Source organism: Oncorhynchus masou, unplaced genomic scaffold (assembly GCF_036934945.1).
Source record: "Oncorhynchus masou masou isolate Uvic2021 unplaced genomic scaffold, UVic_Omas_1.1 unplaced_scaffold_1039, whole genome shotgun sequence".
Taxonomy (NCBI): Eukaryota; Metazoa; Chordata; class Actinopteri; order Salmoniformes; family Salmonidae; genus Oncorhynchus; species Oncorhynchus masou.
The window spans coordinates 197,501-212,500 of NW_027000090.1; the positions used below are offsets into that span (position 1 = coordinate 197,501).

Sequence of the window (15,000 nt, forward strand, 5' to 3'; positions counted from 1 at the left end):
TAATATCTCTCTTACTGTCTTCAGATGTTCCTGTAGGGTTGTGTTTAGTATCTCTCTTCCTGTAGGGTTGTGTTTAGTATCTCTCTTCCTGTAGGGTTGTGTTTAGTATCTCTCTTACTGTCTTCAGATGTTCCTGTAGGTTGTGTTTAGTATCTCTCTTCCTGTAGGGTTGTGTTTAGTGTCTCTCTTCCTGTAGGGTTGTGTTTAGTATCTCTCTTACTGTCTTCAGATGTTCCTGTAGCGTTGTGTTTAGTATCTCTCTTCCTGTAGGGTTGTGTTTAGTATCTCTCTTCCTGTAGGGTTGTGTTTAGTATCTCTCTTACTGTCTTCAGATGATGTTCCTGTAGGGTTGTGTTTAGTGTCTCTCTTCCTGTAGGGTTGTGTTTAGTATCTCTCTTCCTGTAGGGTTGTGTTTAGTATCTCTCTTACTGTCTTCAGATGATGTTCCTGTAGGGTTGTGTTTAGTATCTCTCTTCCTGTAGGGTTGTGTTTAGTATCTCTCTTACTGTCTTCAGATGATGTTCATGTAGGGTTGTGTTTAGTATCTCTCTTACTGTCTTCAGATGATGTTCCTGTAGGGTTGTGTTTAGTATCTCTCTTACTGTCTTCAGATGTTCCTGTAGGGTTGTGTTTAGTATCTCTCTTACTGTCTTCAGATGTTCCTGTAGGGTTGTGTTTAGTGTCTCTCTTACTGTAGGGTTGTGTTTAGTATCTCTCTTACTGTCTTCAGATGTTCCTGTAGCGTTGTGTTTAATATCTCTCTTACTGTCTTCAGATGTTCCTGTAGGGTTGTGTTTAGTATCTCTCTTACTGTAGGGTTGTGTTTAGTATCTCTCTTACTGTCTTCAGATGTTCCTGTAGGGTTGTGTTTAGTGGCTCTCTTCCTGTAGGGTTGTGTTTAGTATCTCTCTTACTGTCTTCAGATGTTCCTGTAGGGTTGTGTTTAGTATCTCTCTTACTGTCTTCAGATGTTCCTGTAGCGTTGTGTTTAATATCTCTCTTACTGTCTTCAGATGTTCCTGTAGCGTTGTGTTTAATATCTCTCTTACTGTCTTCAGATGTTCCTGTAGGGTTGTGTTTAGTATCTCTCTTCCTGTAGGGTTGTGTTTAGTATCTCTCTTACTGTCTTCAGATGTTCCTGTAGGGTTGTGTTTAGTATCTCTCTTACTGTAGGGTTGTGTTTAGTATCTCTCTTACAGTCTTCAGATGTTCCTGTAGCGTTGTGTTTAGTATCTCTCTTACTGTCTTCAGATGTTCCTGTAGGGTTGGGTTTAGTATCTCTCTTACTGTCTTCAGATGTTCCTGTAGGGTTGTGTTTAGTATCTCTCTTACTGTCTTCAGATGTTCCTGTAGGGTTGTGTTTAGTATCTCTCTTACTGTCTTCAGATGTTCCTGTAGGGTTGTGTTTAGTATCTCTCTTACTGTCTTCAGATGATGGGTTGTGTTTAGTATCTCTCTTACTGTCTTCAGATGATGTTCCTGTAGCCTTGTGTTTAGTATCTCTCTTACTGTCTTCAGATGATGTTCCTGTAGCCTTGTGTTTAGTATCTCTCTTACTGTCTTCAGATGATGTTCCTGTAGGGTTGTGTTTAGTATCTCTCTTACTGTCTTCAGATGTTCCTGTAGGGTTGTGTTTAGTATCTCTCTTACTGTCTTCAGATGTTCCTGTAGGGTTGTGTTTAGTATCTCTTTTACTGTCTTCAGATGATGTTCCTGTAGGGTTGTGTTTAGTATCTCTCTTACTGTCTTCAGATGTTCCTGTAGGGTTGTGTTTAGTATCTCTCTTCCTGTAGGGTTGTGTTTAGTATCTCTCTTACTGTCTTCAGATGTTCCTGTAGGGTTGTGTTTAGTATCTCTCTTACTGTCTTCAGATGTTCCTGTAGGGTTGTGTTTAGTGTCTCTCTTCCTGTAGGGTTGTGTTTAGTGTCTCTCTTCCTGTAGGGTTGTGTTTAGTATCTCTCTTACTGTCTTCAGATGATGTTCCTGTAGGGTTGTGTTTAGTATCTCTCTTACTGTCTTCAGATGTTCCTGTAGGGTTGTGTTTAGTGTCTCTCTTCCTGTAGGGTTGTGTTTAGTATCTCTCTTACTGTCTTCAGATGTTCCTGTAGCTTTGTGTTTAGTATCTCTCTTACTGTCTTCAGATGTTCCTGTAGGGTTGTGTTTAGTGTCTCTCTTCCTGTAGGGTTGGGTTTAGTATCTCTCTTACTGTCTTCAGATGTTCCTGTAGGGTTGGGTTTAGTATCTCTCTTACTGTCTTCAGATGATGTTCATGTAGGGTTGTGTTTAGTATCTCTCTTACTGTCTTCAGATGTTCCTGTAGCGTTGTGTTTAGTATCTCTCTTACTGTCTTCAGATGTTCCTGTAGGGTTGTGTTTAGTGTCTCTCTTCCTGTAGGGTTGGGTTTAGTATCTCTCTTACTGTCTTCAGATGTTCCTGTAGGGTTGGGTTTAGTATCTCTCTTACTGTCTTCAGATGATGTTCATGTAGGGTTGTGTTTAGTATCTCTCTTACTGTCTTCAGATGTTCCTGTAGGGTTGTGTTTGGTATCTCTCTTACTGTCTTCAGATGTTCCTGTAGGGTTGTGTTTAGTATCTCTCTTACTGTCTTCAGATGTTCCTGTAGGGTTGTGTTTAGTATCTCTCTTACTGTCTTCAGATGTTCCTGTAGGGTTGTGTTTAGTATCTCTCTTACTGTCTTCAGATGTTCCTGTAGGGTTGTGTTTAGTATCTCTCTTACTGTCTTCAGATGTTCCTGTAGCCTTGTGTTTAATATCTCTCTTACTGTCTTCAGATGTTCCTGTAGGGTTGTGTTTAGTATCTCTCTTACAGTCTTCAGATGCTCCTGTAGGGTTGTGTTTGGTATCTCTCTTACTGTCTTAAGATGTTCCTGTAGGGTTGTGTTTAGTATCTCTCTTACTGTCTTCAGATGTTCCTGTAGGGTTGTGTTTAGTATCTCTCTTACTGTCTTCAGATGTTCCTGTAGGGTTGTGTTTAGTATCTCTCTTAATGTCTTCAGATGTTCCTGTAGGGTTGTGTTTAGTATCTCTCTTACTGTCTTCAGATGTTCCTGTAGGGTTGTGTTTAGTATCTCTCTTCCTGTAGGGTTGTGTTTAGTGTCTCTCTTCCTGTAGGGTTGTGTTTAGTGTCTCTCTTCCTGTAGGGTTGGGTTTAGTATCTCTCTTACTGTCTTCAGATGTTCCTGTAGGGTTGTGTTTAGTATCTCTCTTACTGTCTTCAGATGATGTTCCTGTAGCCTTGTGTTTAGTATCTCTCTTACTGTCTTCAGATGATGTTCCTGTAGCCTTGTGTTTAGTATCTCTCTTACTGTCTTCAGATGATGTTCCTGTAGCCTTGTGTTTAGTATCTCTCTTACTGTCTTCAGATGATGTTCCTGTAGGGTTGTGTTTAGTATCTCTCTTTCTGTCTTCAGATGTTCCTGTAGGGTTGTGTTTAGTATCTCTCTTACTGTCTTCAGATGTTCCTGTAGGGTTGTGTTTAGTATCTCTCTTACTGTCTTCAGATGATGTTCCTGTAGGGTTGTGTTTAGTATCTCTCTTACTGTCTTCAGATGTTCCTGTAGGGTTGTGTTTAGTATCTCTCTTACTGTCTTCAGATGTTCCTGTAGGGTTGTGTTTAGTATCTCTCTTACTGTCTTCAGATGTTCCTGTAGGGTTGTGTTTAGTGTCTCTCTTCCTGTAGGGTTGTGTTTAGTGTCTCTCTTCCTGTAGGGTTGTGTTTAGTATCTCTCTTACTGTCTTCAGATGATGTTCCTGTAGGGTTGTGTTTAGTATCTCTCTTACTGTCTTCAGATGTTCCTGTAGGGTTGTGTTTAGTGTCTCTCTTCCTGTAGGGTTGTGTTTAGTATCTCTCTTACTGTCTTCAGATGTTCCTGTAGGGTTGTGTTTAGTATCTCTCTTACTGTCTTCAGATGTTCCTGTAGGGTTGTGTTTAGTATCTCTCTTACTGTCTTCAGATGTTCCTGTAGGGTTGTGTTTAGTGTCTCTCTTCCTGTAGGGTTGGGTTTAGTGTATCTCTTCCTTACTGTCTTCAGATGTTCCTGTAGGGTTGGGTTTAGTATCTCTCTTACTGTCTTCAGATGATGTTCATGTAGGGTTGTGTTTAGTATCTCTTACTGTCTTCAGATGTTCCTGTAGCGTTGTGTTTAGTATCTCTTACTGTCTTCAGATGTTCCTGTAGGGTTGTGTTTAGTGTCTCTCTTCCTGTAGGGTTGGGTTTAGTATCTCTTTACTGTCTTCAGATGTTCCTGTAGGGTTGGGTTTAGTATCTCTCTTACTGTCTTCAGATGATGTTCATGTAGGGTTGTGTTTAGTATCTCTCTTACTGTCTTCAGATGTTCCTGTAGGGTTGTGTTTGGTATCTCTCTTACTGTCTTCAGATGTTCCTGTAGGGTTGTGTTTAGTATCTCTCTTACTGTCTTCAGATGTTCCTGTAGGGTTGTGTTTAGTATCTCTCTTACTGTCTTCAGATGTTCCTGTAGGGTTGTGTTTAGTATCTCTCTTACTGTCTTCAGATGTTCCTGTAGGGTTGTGTTTATATCTCTTGCTGTCTTCAGATGTTCCTGTAGCCTTGTGTTTAATATCTCTCTTACTGTCTTCAGATGTTCCTGTAGGGTTGTGTTTAGTATCTCTCTTACAGTCTTCAGATGCTCCTGTAGGGTTGTGTTTGGTATCTCTCTTACTGTCTTAAGATGTTCCTGTAGGGTTGTGTTTAGTATCTCTCTTACTGTCTTCAGATGTTCCTGTAGGGTTGTGTTTAGTATCTCTCTTACTGTCTTCAGATGTTCCTGTAGGGTTGTGTTTAGTATCTCTCTTAATGTCTTCAGATGTTCCTGTAGGGTTGTGTTTAGTATCTCTCTTACTGTCTTCAGATGTTCCTGTAGGGTTGTGTTTAGTATCTCTCTTACAGTAGGGTTGTGTTTAGTGTCTCTCTTCCTGTAGGGTTGTGTTTAGTGTCTCTCTTCCTGTAGGGTTGGGTTTAGTATCTCTCTTACTGTCTTCAGATGATGTTCCTGTAGGGTTGTGTTTAGTATCTCTCTTACTGTCTTCAGATGTTCCTGTAGGGTTGTGTTTAGTATCTCTCTTACAGTCTTCAGATGCTCCTGTAGGGTTGTGTTTAGTATCTCTCTTACTGTCTTCAGATGTTCCTGTAGGGTTGTGTTTAGTGGCTCTCTTCCTGTAGGGTTGTGTTTAGTATCTCTCTTACAGTCTTCAGATGTTCCTGTAGGGTTGTGTTTAGTATCTCTCTTACTGTCTTCAGATGTTCCTGTAGGGTTGTGTTTAGTGTCTCTCTTCCTGTAGGGTTGTGTTTAGTGTCTCTCTTCCTGTAGGGTTGGGTTTAGTATCTCTCTTACTGTCTTCAGATGATGTTCCTGTAGGGTTGTGTTTAGTATCTCTCTTACTGTCTTCAGATGTTCCTGTAGGGTTGTGTTTAGTATCTCTCTTACTGTCTTCAGATGTTCCTGTAGGGTTGTGTTTAGTGTCTCTCTTCCTGTAGGGTTGTGTTTAGTATCTCTCTTACAGTCTTCAGATGTTCCTGTAGGGTTGTGTTTAGTATCTCTCTTACTGTCTTCAGATGTTCCTGTAGGGTTGTGTTTAGTGTCTCTCTTCCTGTAGGGTTGTGTTTAGTGTCTCTCTTCCTGTAGGGTTGGGTTTAGTATCTCTCTTACTGTCTTCAGATGTTCCTGTAGGGTTGTGTTTAGTGTCTCTCTTCCTGTAGGGTTGTGTTTAGTGTCTCTCTTCCTGTAGGGTTGTGTTTAGTGTCTCTCTTCCTGTAGGGTTGTGTTTAGTGTCTCTCTTCCTGTAGTGTTGGGTTTAGTATCTCTCTTACTGTCTTTAGATGATGTTCCTGTAGGGTTGTGTTTAGTATCTCTCTTACTGTCTTCAGATGTTCCTGTAGGGTTGTGTTTGGTATCTCTCTTACAGTCTTCAGATGTTCCTGTAGGGTTGTGTTTAGTATCTCTCTTACAGTCTTCAGATGCTCTTGTAGGGTTGTGTTTAGTATCTCTCTTACTGTCTTCAGATGTTCCTGTAGGGTTGTGTTTAGTTTCTCTCTTACTGTCTTCAGATGCTCCTGTAGGGTTGTGTTTAGTATCTCTCTTACTGTCTTCAGATGTTCCTGTAGGGTTGTGTTTAGTGTCTCTCTTCCTGTAGGGTTGTGTTTAGTATCTCTCTTACAGTCTTCAGATGTTCCTGTAGGGTTGTGTTTAGTATCTCTCTTACTGTCTTCAGATGTTCCTGTAGGGTTGTGTTTAGTGTCTCTCTTCCTGTAGGGTTGTGTTTAGTGTCTCTCTTCCTGTAGGGTTGTGTTTAGTATCTCTCTTACAGTCTTCAGATGCTCCTGTAGGGTTGTGTTTAGTATCTCTCTTACTGTCTTCAGATGTTCCTGTAGGGTTGTGTTTAGTGTCTCTCTTCCTGTAGGGTTGTGTTTAGTGTCTCTCTTCCTGTAGGGTTGGGTTTAGTATCTCTCTTACTGTCTTCAGATGTTCCTGTAGGGTTGTGTTTAGTGTCTCTCTTCCTGTAGGGTTGTGTTTAGTGTCTCTCTTCCTGTAGGGTTGTGTTTAGTGTCTCTCTTCCTGTAGGGTTGGGTTAAGTATCTCTCTTACTGTCTTCAGATGTTCCTGTAGGGTTGTGTTTAGTATCTCTCTTACTGTCTTCAGATGTTCCTGTAGGGCTTTGTTTAGTGTCTCTCTTCCTGTAGGGTTGTGTTTAGTGTCTCTCTTCCTGTAGGGTTGGGTTTAGTATATCTCTTACTGTCTTCAGATGATGTTCCTGTAGGGTTGTGTTTAGTATCTCTCTTACTGTCTTCAGATGTTCCTGTAGGGTTGTGTTTAGTATCTCTCTTACTGTCTTCAGATGTTCCTGTAGGGTTGTGTTTAGTGTCTCTCTTCCTGTAGGGTTGTGTTTAGTATCTCTCTTACTGTCTTCAGATGATGTTCCTGTAGGGTTGTGTTTAGTATCTCTCTTACTGTCTTCAGATGTTCCTGTAGGGTTGTGTTTAGTATCTCTCTTACTGTCTTCAGATGTTCCTGTAGGGTTGTGTTTAGTGTCTCTCTTCCTGTAGGGTTGTGTTTAGTATCTCTCTTACTGTCTTCAGATGATGTTCCTGTAGGGTTGTGTTTAGTATCTCTCTTACAGTTTTCAGATGTTCCTGTAGGGTTGTGTTTAGTATCTCTCTTCCTGTAGGGTTGTGTTTAGTGTCTCTCTTCCTGTAGGGTTGTGTTTAGTATCTCTCTTACTGTCTTCAGATGTTCCTGTAGGGTTTTGTTTAGTGTCTCTCTTCCTGTAGGGTTGTGTTTAGTGTCTCTCTTCCTGTAGGGTTGGGTTTAGTATCTCTCTTACAGTCTTCAGATGTTCCTGTAGGGTTGTGTTTAGTATCTCTCTTACTGTCTTCAGATGTTCCTGTAGGGTTGTGTTTAGTGTCTCTCTTCCTGTCTTCAGATGTTCCTGTAGGGTTGTGTTTAGTATCTCTCTTACTGTCTTCAGATGTTCCTGTAGGGTTGTGTTTAGTGTCTCTCTTCCTGTAGGGTTGTGTTTAGTGTCTCTCTTCCTGTAGGGTTGGGTTTAGTATCTCTCTTACAGTCTTCAGATGTTCCTGTAGGGTTGTGTTTAGTATCTCTCTTACTGTCTTCAGATGTTCCTGTAGGGTTGTGTTTAGTATCTCTCTTACTGTCTTCAGATGTTCCTGTAGGGTTGTGTTTAGTATCTCTCTTACTGTCTTCAGATGTTCCTGTAGGGTTGGGTTTAGTATCTCTCTTACTGTCTTCAGATGTTCCTGTAGGGTTGTGTTTAGTATCTCTCTTACTGTCTTCAGATGTTCCTGTAGGGTTGTGTTTAGTGTCTCTCTTCCTGTAGGGTTGGGTTTAGTATCTCTCTTACTGTCTTCAGATGATGTTCCTGTAGGGTTGTGTTTAGTATCTCTCTTACTGTCTTCAGATGTTCCTGTAGGGTTGTGTTTAGTGTCTCTCTTCCTGTAGGGTTGGGTTTAGTACTGTCTTCAGATGATGTTCCTGTAGGGTTGTGTTTAGTATCTCTCTTACTGTCTTCAGATGTTCCTGTAGGGTTGTGTTTAGTGTCTCTCTTCCTGTAGGGTTGTGTTTAGTGTCTCTCTTCCTGTAGGGTTGTGTTTAGTGTCTCTCTTCCTGTAGGGTTGTGTTTAGTGTCTCTCTTCCTGTAGGGTTGTGTTTAGTTTCTCTCCTCAATAAGAACCTCCCCTAATTCTGTTATGAAGTGTTGTCAGGAAGTCAGTTGGCCATTCAGAGTACACAACACTACTTTGTCGCTAATTGATCCTATAATGTCGCTAATTGATCCTATAATGTCGCTAATTGATCCTATAATGTCGCTAATTGATTCCTTAATGTCGTTAATTGATCCTATAATGTTGTTAATTGATCCTATAATGTCGCTAATTCATTCTATAATGTTGCTAATTGATTCCTTAATGTCGTTAATTGATTCCTTAATGTTGCTAATTTATCCTATAATGTCGCTATTTGATCCTATAATGTCGCTAATTGATCCTATAATGTCGCTAATTTATTCTATAATGTCGCTAATGGATTCCTTAATGTCGCTAATTGATTCCTTAATGTCGCTAATTGATCCTATAATGTCACTAATTGATCCTATAATGTCCCTAATTGATCCTATAATGTCGCTAATTGATTCTATAATGTCCCTAATTGATCCTATAATGTCGCTAATTGATCCTATAATGTCGCTAATTGATCCTATAATGTCGCTAATTGATCCTATAATGTCCCTAATTGATTCCTTATTAATGCCGTTAATTGATTCCTTAATGTCGTTAATTGATCCTATAATGTTGCTAATTCATTCTATAATGTCCCTAATTGATCCTATAATGTCGCTAATTGATCCTATAATGTCGCTAATTGATCCTATAATGTCACTAATTGATCCTATAATGTCACTAATTGATCCTATAAAATGTACTGGAAGTTACTTTGAATAAAACGGTTTTACTAGGGGCTAGATGACCTAGAATGTTTTCCTGTTTTAGTCTCAACGGTGGCTGTTGTTTACCTGTTTATATTTGTGTCCCAAAATGGGACGAACCGGGTGTCATTTCCAATACTCACTATATTTACATGGTTCTTTTAACCCTGTTGTTTAAGAGAGAGAGAGAGAGAGAGAGAGAGAGAGAGATTCATTATGTCATTATGTTTCCTGTCTCTCCTCCCCTCTACCCAGCTGTTGTCAGTGCCATCCCAGTGCCAACCCTGGAGGGCAGTCAGTACCCTGGCATTCTGTCCTCGCCCACCTGTGGGTACAGCCATGGTACTTTGACCACTCACCCCAAGTTCACCCTGAGACCGATGCCCTTCCCCAGCCTCACCGTGGACCGCAGCTACACAGCAGGTGGAAGTCAGTACCGTTTACAGTCATTCTGTATGTCAATCTCTCTTCTCTATCTCTCTGTTATACTGTTTATCTTTCTCTTCTCTATCTCAATTCAATTCAAGGGCTTTATTGGCATGGGAAACATGTGTTAACATTGCCAAAGCAAGTGAGGTAGATAATATATAAGGTGAATATATAAAGTGAAAAACAATAAAAATTAACAGTAAACATTACACATACAGACGTTTCAAAACAATAAAGACATTACAAATGTCATATTATATATATACAGTGTTTTTACAATTGTACAAATGGTAAAGGACACAAGATAAAATAAATAAGCATAGATATGGGTTGTATTTACAATGGTGTTTGTTCTTCACTGGTTGCCCTTTTCTCGTGGCAACAGGTCACAAATCTTGCTGCTCTGATGGCACACTGTGGAATTTCACCCAGTAGATATGGGAGTTTTTCAAAATTGGATTTGTTTTCGAATTCTTTGTGGATCTGTGTAATCTGAGGGAAATATGTCTCTCTAATATGGTCATACATTGGGCAGGAGGTTAGGAAGTGCAGCTCAGTTTCCACCTCATTTTGTGGTCAGTGAGCACATAGCCTGTCTTCTCTTGAGAGCCATGTCTGCCTACGGCGGCCTTTCTCAATAGCAAGCTATGCTCGCTGAGTCTGTACATAGTCAAAGCTTTCCTTAATTTTGGGTCAGTCACAGTGGTCAGGTATTCTGCCGCTGTGTACTCTCTGTTTAGGGCCAAATAGCATTCTAGTTTGCTCTGTTTTTTTGTTAATTCTTTCCAATGTGTCAAGTAATTATCTTTTTGTTTTCTCATGATTTGGTTGGGTCTAATTGTGCTGCTGGTCCTGGGGCTCTGTAGGGTGTGTTTGTGAACAGAGCCCCAGGACCAGCTTGCTTAGGGGACTCTTCTCCACGTTCATCTCTCTGTAGGTGATGGCTTTGTTGTGGAAGGTTTGGGAATCACTTGCTTTTAGGTGGTTATAGAATTTAACGGCTCTTTTCTGGATTTTGATAATTAGTGGGTATCGGCCTAATTCTGCTCTGCATGCATTATTTGGTGTTCTACGTTGTACACGGAGGATATTTTTGCAGAATTCTGCGTGCTGAGTCTCAATTTGGTGTTTGTCCCATTTTGTGAAGTCTTGGTTGGTGAGCGGACCCCAGACCTCACAACCATAAAGGGCAATGGGCTCTATGACTGATTCAAGTATTTTTAGCCAAATCCTAATTGGTATGTTGAAATTTATGTTCCTTTTGATGGCATAGAATGCCCTTCTTGCCTTGTCTCTCAGATCGTTCACAGCTTTGTGGAAGTTACCTGTGGAGCTGATGTTTAGGCCAAGGTATGTATAGTTTTTGTGTGCTCTAGGGCAACAGTGTCTAGATGGAATTTGTATTTGTGGTCCTGGTGACTGGACCTTTTTGGAACACCATTATTTTGGTCTTACTGAGATTTACTGTCAGGGCCCAGGTCTGACAGAATCTGTGCATAAGATCTAGGTGCTGCTGTAGGCCCTCCTTGGTTGGTGACAGAAGCACCAGATCATCAGCAAACAGCAGACATTTGACTTCAGATTCTAGTAGGGTGAGGCCGGGTGCTGCAGACTTTTCTAGTGCCCGCGCCAGTTCGTTGATATATATGTTGAAGAGGGTGGGGCTTAAGCTGCATCCCTGTCTAACCCCACGACCCTGTGTGAAGAAATGTGTGTGTTTTTTGCCAATTTTAACCGCACACTTGTTGTTTGTGTACATGGATTTTATGATGTCGTATGTTTTACCCCCAACACCACTTTCCATCAGTTTGTATAGCAGACCCTCATGCCAAATTGAGTCGATAGGCTTTTTGAAATCAACAAAGCATGAGAAGACTTTGCCTTTGTTTTGGTTTGTTTGGTTGTCAATTAGGGTGTGCAGGGTGAATACATGGTCTGTTGTACGGTAATTTGGTAAAAAGCCAATTTGACATTTGCTCAGTACATTGTTTTCATTGAGGAAGTGTACGAGTCTGCTGTTAATGATAATGCAGAGGATTTTCCCAAGGTTACTGTTGACGCATATTCCACGGTAGTTATTGGGGTCAAATTTGTCTCCATTTTGTGGATTGGGGTGATCAGTCCTTGGTTCCAAATATTGGGGAAGATGCCAGAGCTAAGGATGATGTTAAAGAGTTTTAGTATAGCCAATTGGAATTTGTTGTCTGTATATTTGATCATTTCATTGAGGATACCATCAACACCACAGGCCTTTTTGGGTTTGAGGGTTTTTATTTTGTCCTGTAACTCATTCAATGTTATTGGAGAATCCAGTGGGTTCTGGTAGTCTTTAATAGTTGATTCTAAGATCTGTATTTGATCATGTATATGTTTTTGCTCTTTATTCTTTGTTATAGAGCCAAAAGATTGGAGAAGTGGTTTACCCATATATCTCCATTTTGGATAGATAATTCTTCATGTTGTTGTTTGTTTAGTGTTTTCCAATTTTCCCAGAAGTGGTTAGAGTCTATGGATTCTTCAATTACATTGAGCTGATTTCTGACATGCTGTTCCTTCTTTTCCGTAGTGTATTTCTGTATTGTTTTAGTGATTCACCATAGTGAAGGCGTAGACTCAGGTTTTCCGGGTCTCTATGTTTTTGGTTGGACAGGTTTCTCAATTTCTTTCTTAGAATTTTGCATTCTTCATCAAACCATTTGTCATTGTTGTTAATTTTCTTCGGTTTTCTATTTGAGATTTTTAGATTTGATAGGGAAGCTGAGAGGTCAAATATACTGTTAAGATTTTCTACTGCCAAGTTTACACCTTCACTATTACAGTGGAACGTTTTATCCAGGAAATTGCCTAAAAGGGATTGAATTTGTTGTTGCCTAATTGTTTTTGGTAGGTTTCCAAACTGCATTCCTTCCATCTATAGCATTTCTTAATGTTACTCAGTTCCTTTGGCTTTGATGCCTCATGATTGAGTATTGCTCTGTTTAGGTAGACTGTGATTTTGCTGTGGTCTGATAGGGGTGTCAGTGGGCTGACTGTGAACGCTCTGAGAGACTCTGGGTTGAGGTCAGTGATAAAGTAGTCTACAGTACTACTGCCAAGAGATGAGCTATAGGTGTACCTACCATAGGAGTCCCCTCGAAGCCTACCATTGACTATGTACATACCCAGCGTGCGACAGAGCTGCAGGAGTTGTGACCCGTTTTTGTTCGTTATGTTGTCATAGTTGTGCCTAGGGGGGCACACGGTGGAGGGAATGCTGTCACCTCCAGGCAGGTGTTTGTCCCCCTGTGTGCTGAGGGTGTCAGGTTCTTGTCCGGTTCTGGCATTTAGGTCACCACAGACTAGTACATGTCCCTGGGCCTGGAAATGATTGATTTCCCCCTCCAGGATGGAGAAGCTGTCTTCATTAAAATATGGGGATTCTAGTGGGGGGATATAGGTAGCACACAGGAGGACATTTTTCTCTGTTAGGATAATTTCCTTTTGAATTTCTAGCCAAATGTAGAATGTTCCTGTTTTGATTAATTTAATGGAGTGAGTTAGGTCTGTTCTATACCAAATTAGCATACCCCTGAGTCCCTTCCTGTTTCACACCTGGTAGTTTGGTGGATGGGACTACCAGCTCTCTGTAACCTAGAGGGCATCCAGTGGGTCTGTCTCCTCTATACCAGGTTTCTTGCAGGATGACAATGTCTGTATTACCGATTTCTTTGGTGAAGTCCGGGTTTCTGCTCTTCAGGCCAAAGGCAGATGACCTCAGGCCTTGGATATTCCAGGATGAAATAGTAAAGGCTTTTTGTTCCATAAAGTGTCCAATGTTGTTGGTCGTGGTTTGGCCTCAGGCCAGTAAGTGTGAGCAGAGCCTGCTGAGCATCTGGTACATGCCATTGGCTTGGGCGAGTGTGAGAGTGGGGTTGGGACTGTTTGCCCGCTCACTACCTGGGCGTATGTGTGGCTTCCATGTTGAGGCCCTCTTTGCGGGGGTGGGGTGCATGGGGTGGGCAGGAGTGGCATAGGTCTGATCTGAGGGGGCCTAAATGGGGTGTGGGCATGATTGACGTGGGGGGGTGTTGATTGGTTGGAGTAGGGGTGTGGATGTGTCTGGGTGTGCGGTGGTCTGGATGTAATTCCTCTTGGCGTGGGTCCTCTATGTGTAGGTCCAGGGGGGGGGGTCCTGCAGGTCTGGGAGGGTGTCTCGCTGGTCTGGGTGGGGTGTCTATTGATCTGTTGCTCCTGTGTGAAGTGTTGGGGATACGTTTGAGAGCGATGTCCTTTAGAGTTCGGGCAAAGATGGGCACTGCTGCCTTGTAGAGGTGGACCTGGTCATAGAGGCTGTTCAAGTCCAGGGTGGAGTGGTGGGCCAGGAAAACGTTTGGTTTTGAGGCACAGTCACGGGAAATACTTGCGTTTACCCGCTGTATTGTGGCAGGGTGGAAGTCTTTTCGTGGTAGCAGGGTGGAGATAACCACTTGTGCGTTGGGGAAAGTAGAAGAAGCCTTTTCAATCACTCCCTTCAGTGCTGTGGCCACTCTTTCCTGCTGGGCCCTCAGGTCGTTTGTGCCTGTGTGTATTATTATGTGGCTAGGTGAGCCTAGTTTGGCCTCAGACAGAAGGTCTATGGCGCTCTGGGTGTTTGGACACCAGAGTTTAGACACACTGTGTTTGGGAAAAAGTTTTTTTCTTCTATATATTTCCCATTTGAGTCCATAAGTAGTACAATCTGTGTCTTGTGTTTGTCCTCAGTGGGTGTGGGGGGGTTGTCAGAAGGGCTATCAGGGTGGCTGACAGGGGGGGTGCTCAGAGGGGGTGAGAGCCGCTGGGCTTGGGGTTCTTCATTTGTCTGTTCTGCTGTGATGTCGAGATTTTTGTTGGGTGATGAGGTGGGCTGTTCTTCTGGCTTCTCTGTGGGGGTGGTTACCTCTCTAGTGAGTTGTTCTCTGTCACACGCCATCCCCCTCAACCTCTCCTCCATCCCCCTCAACCTTTCCTCCATCCCCCTCACCTTCTCCTCCATCCCCCTCAACCTCTCCTCCACCAGCAGTCTGATACTCTCCTCTAGGGCTCTGTTCTGCTCCTCTTTCTCCTGTTGTATTTGTCTCACCACTGTCCAAAGTGCAGATATGTCTCTGTCCACCTCCAGCTCTCCTGGTCTGGTTAAGGGGCTGTTGTTGTGCTGGGCTGTTGTCTGGGTCTGTGCTGACTGAAGTGTGATCACCTGCTGTTCCAGCTCCACCTGCCTTATCTCCAGCTGGGTGAATTTGTCCTTCATTTCAATGAGGGAGTGGTAATCTGTGTTGGGGGGTTGACTCTCCGCTGGGGGTTGCTCGTCTGTGGGGTTACATAGTGAAGAGGTCTGGTCTGACCCGCTCGGTGTGGGGGTATCTTTATCAAGGAGAGCTTCTCCTGCTGGGCTAATTCTTTGATTAGGTGAAAGTCCAGCTGAAACTGTTTGGTGTTACTCTGTACAATTACTGTTCCGGACTTATAGATATTAATATTACTTGACTCAGAGTCCTCGTTATCAAGTATTCTGAGTTTCCAGCCCTCGTTAACCCCCTCTCTTAACAAAGGGGTAGTGTGCTAATATAGCACTGTGC

The 15,000-nt window shown here is 42.2% G+C and overlaps 1 protein-coding gene across 1 annotated transcript in view; it reads left to right on the forward strand.

Moving 5' to 3' along the window:
• Positions 1 to 15,000, forward strand: part of LOC135528809 (netrin receptor DCC-like) — a gene marked incomplete at its 5' end in the record, with an annotated part of 225,105 nt that overhangs the window by 196,464 nt on the left and 13,641 nt on the right. The window contains one exon of the mRNA XM_064957865.1: positions 9,233 to 9,400. Coding sequence (XP_064813937.1) covers positions 9,233 to 9,400 — 168 coding nt within the window. The remainder of the gene's footprint in view (positions 1 to 9,232; positions 9,401 to 15,000) is intronic.